Source organism: Pteropus vampyrus, unplaced genomic scaffold (genome assembly GCF_000151845.1).
Source record: "Pteropus vampyrus isolate Shadow unplaced genomic scaffold, Pvam_2.0 Scaffold3, whole genome shotgun sequence".
NCBI lineage: Eukaryota > Metazoa > Chordata > Mammalia > Chiroptera > Pteropodidae > Pteropus > Pteropus vampyrus.
This window is the reverse complement of record NW_011888784.1, coordinates 14,229,161-14,233,004: the sequence shown is the minus strand read 5'-3', so window position 1 is coordinate 14,233,004 and position 3,844 is coordinate 14,229,161. Positions and strand designations below refer to the sequence as shown.

General features: G+C 33.4%; 1 protein-coding gene across 2 annotated transcripts in view; it reads left to right on the top strand.

Moving 5' to 3' along the window:
• Positions 1-3,844, top strand: part of MOCOS (molybdenum cofactor sulfurase) — a 52,106-nt gene that overhangs the window by 29,049 nt on the left and 19,213 nt on the right. For both annotated transcript variants that reach the window (XM_023531553.1, XM_023531557.1), the window contains exon 9: positions 55-217. In XM_023531553.1, coding sequence (XP_023387321.1) covers positions 55-217 — 163 coding nt within the window. The remainder of the gene's footprint in view (positions 1-54; positions 218-3,844) is intronic.

Genomic DNA, 3,844 nt, shown 5'->3' with positions numbered 1-3,844 from the left:
TGAAGATCATTTCTGAGGAGCCCTGGCCTAAAATGTGCTTACATTTTTGTTTAGGTGACCAGATGGCCTCTAGGAAAGCAAGGGCTGCTATATGATCGTAGCTGGATGGTTGTGAATCACAATGGCATTTGCCTGAGTCAGAAGCAGGAGCCCCGGCTCTGCCTGATCCAGCCCTTCATTGACCTGCAGCAAAGGATCATGGTCATCAAAGCCAAAGGTGTGAAAACTGGCTTCATTTTCAAAATGCAGGTGTCAAGAGTGACTCTTATACTCACATGAAAGCAAAATAATGGCTTTTCCAAATATTAAAATAATCCCAAAGTATGTGAAATGATGTCTAGAAAAGACAACAAAAAGTTTTCTCCTCTTGTGCTGTGGGACTTTTCTGGGGAGAGGTAAAGGTCTGATGGTGCAATCTGAAAGTGAACAGGTGTAACTTTTGAATCATATAATGTCCTGTTCCTTATATTTCTTTTATTTCCTTCACTCATTGTAATATGTACAGGAAGCTTTAAGTCTTCCATGCTGAGTTTTAGTATAAACTATCCAATATGTATAAAAGTATAGACCAGCTCTGTCCAATGCAACTTTCTGTAATGGTGGAAATGTTCAGTGTCTATAGTGTGTCTATAGTGTCCAGTCATTAGTCACTTGTGGCTGCTGAGCACTTGAAATGTGTTTATCCATTTATCTGTTGATGAATATTTGGGTTGTTTCTATTTTTGAGCAATTATGAATAGAGCTGCTATAAGCATTCATGTGTAGGTTTTTAGGTGAACAGAAGTTTTCATTTTTCTAGAATAAATATGTAGAAGTGGATTGCTGGCTTGTATGATAAGTGTATGTTTACCTTTAAAAGAAACTACCAAACCATTTTCTAGAATGACTATACCATTTTGCTGTTTTTCTATATACTTGCTGATTTTTCTGACTACTAGTTCTGTTGATTACTGAGAAAGGAGTGTTGAAGTCTCCAACTATAATTGTGAGTTGGTCTATTTTCCCTTTTAGTGCTGTTAGTTTTTGCTTTGTTTAGTATTATTGTGTCTTGTTGGTGAATTGTTGTCTTTAAGTAATGTTCTTCTTTATACCTGGTAATTTTCTTTGTTTCTTTTCTGTGAAGTATGAAATTCTTTGTCTACTATTAATATAGCCATTCAACTCTCTTTTGATTAATATTTGCAGGCTATATCATTTTCTACCTTTTTATTTATTTTTTCTAGCTTTATTGATATTTATTGAACATACCATAAAACATATCTTTTTAAAGTATACAGTTCAGTGTTTTTTTTGTATATTCACAGGGTTGTACAACCATCACCACAATCAATCTTAGAACATTTTCCTCACCCTAAAGGAGAAATACCGTGCCCATTGAAAGTCACTCCCCATTTCCAACCTCATTCCCATGCCTTGGCAACCACTAATCTACTTTCTGTTTTTATGAATTTACCTGTTCTGGATGTTTCATATACATAGAATCACATAATATGTAACTGGCTTCTTTCTCTTAGCATAATATTTTCAAAGATCATTCATATTATTGAATAATATTCCATTGAATGGATATACCATATTTTTTATCCATTTATCAGTTGGTGGATATTTAGATTGTTTCCACTTTTTTGCTATTATGAGTAATGCTGCTGTGCATATTTATGTACAAATATCTTGGGTATATATCTAGGAGTAGAAATGCCAGGTCCTATGGTAACTCTATTGTTAACATTTTCAAAGTGGCTGCATCACCATTTTACACTCCCACCAGCAATGTATGAAGGTTCTAGTTTCTCCACACCCTGCTCAACATTTGTTATTTTCTGTTATTGTTTTTAATAGCCATCCTAGTGGGCGTGTGGTGGTACCACATGTGGCTTTGATTTGCATTTCCCTAGATAATAATGTTGGCCACTTTTCAAGTGTTTTTTAGTCATTTGTATATCTTCTTTAGAAAAATATCCATTCAAATTCTTTGTTTATTTATTTTTGAATTATTGAGTTAAGAGTTCTTTATATATGTTCTGGATATAAGTCCTTTTTCAGATCTATAATTTAAAATTTTTTTCTTCCATTCTGTAGGTTGTCATTTTGTTTTCTTGATGGCTCCATTTTACTTTTAATCTGCTTATATCATTATATTAGAAGTGAGTGGCTTGTATCCAGCTGCAGTTGGCTCATGCTTTTTAAAATCCATTTTGACAATCTCTGTATTTTCATTGGTGTGTCCTTTTGGGATTTTGATTGCAAAATCACATATTTTGCAATTATATATTTATAATCATAATTTGATTGTAATGTCATATATTCATTTTAGGAGAATTTATGTCATATAATTTTGAGTCTTTTATATGTAAATAGTATCTCTATTTAAGACTTCTTTCATTACTTTAAAAATTTAATAATATTTTCCAGAAAAATTTTGCACATTTTTTGCTTATGTAATTGGAGTATTTTGAATACTATTTTTTCTATTAAATGTCTTAATTGGTTATTAATACCATATAGAAACATTATTGACTTTTATATATCAATGTTTTATCCAGTACTTTTTCTGAATTCCTGTTAGTTTTATTAGTTGGTCTGAAGACTTTCTTGTTTGTTCTATGTAAATAGGCATATCATCTTCTAATAATGACAGTTTCATATCTTCCTTTCTAATTTTTATTTCTCTTTTTTCTTTTCTTATCTTACTTCATTGACTATGCCGTCTCATATAATGTTGGAGCAGGATGGAAGATATCCTTTTTTGTTACTGATTTCAATAGAATGCTTCTAAAGTCTCAAAAATAAGAATGGTGTTTACCGTAGGTATTTGATTTGATTTACCAGGCTAAATCAGTTTTTTCCTTATTTAGCTAAAAGTTTTATCATGATTAATAGTCAATTCTTACTGAATGCTTTTCCTACATCTATTGGTTGTCATATTTTTCTCCTGTATTCTATTAGTGCGACATCTTACATTAGTAGATTGTCTAGTGCTAAACTATCCTTGCACTCTTGGGGGAGAGAAAACACTAGTTGGCAATAATTTTTTTGATACATTTAGTTTGTTGATATTTTGCTTAGTATTTTTATGCCTAATTTTATTAGTGAGATTGATATATTACCTTGTTTTATTGTACTTTTCTTGTTCAAGTTCAAGTACCCAGGATATTAACATTCAAAAAGAGTTGAGTGGATTACTCCACTTTCTATTCTCTGAAGCATAAAAATATATATCCTGACTTCTAGAATGTAAGGAAAGGGTGAAAGAAAAAACTACAAATATTCAATTATCTTCTACTCCAAATTAGCAGCACTTTTTGAGGTGGTGTGATGTCCCCTACATGCATCAGATATTTTGCTCACTCGTAGGGGCTTCCACCACTGCAGGTGGAGTAAGCATTTTTTGGCAATGTATGAAAGAACAAACTAATTAATAAACAATGAAACACACATTATAATGGCTTTATGTGTGGGACTCAAAGATTTCAGGCATCTTGAGTCCAGACATCGGGCTATTTTATTCCTCTGTATCTCTGAGCTGAGCACAGGGACAGTACATATGGCATGAACTCAGCCCCCATGTACTTTGTTGGGGGCGGGCCCCTTGAGTTCAATGCATGTAGGGTCCCCTGATGTCATTGCCTTAACAAGAGGCTTGTAATGAGCTTTATGAAGCATCTGAGGACAATAGGACAATAGAAATGATTTTATATGATTTAAGCAGAGTGATTTATGCAGAGTCTCGGATAAAGGTAGAAAGAAGCTGAGGATAAGCCTCCTGCTGGCTGCCCAAGGGTACATTTGTGCCTTGGCACTTTTCCACATGCTGTGGTTACTTCCTCGTAACCAGTGTTCTGAT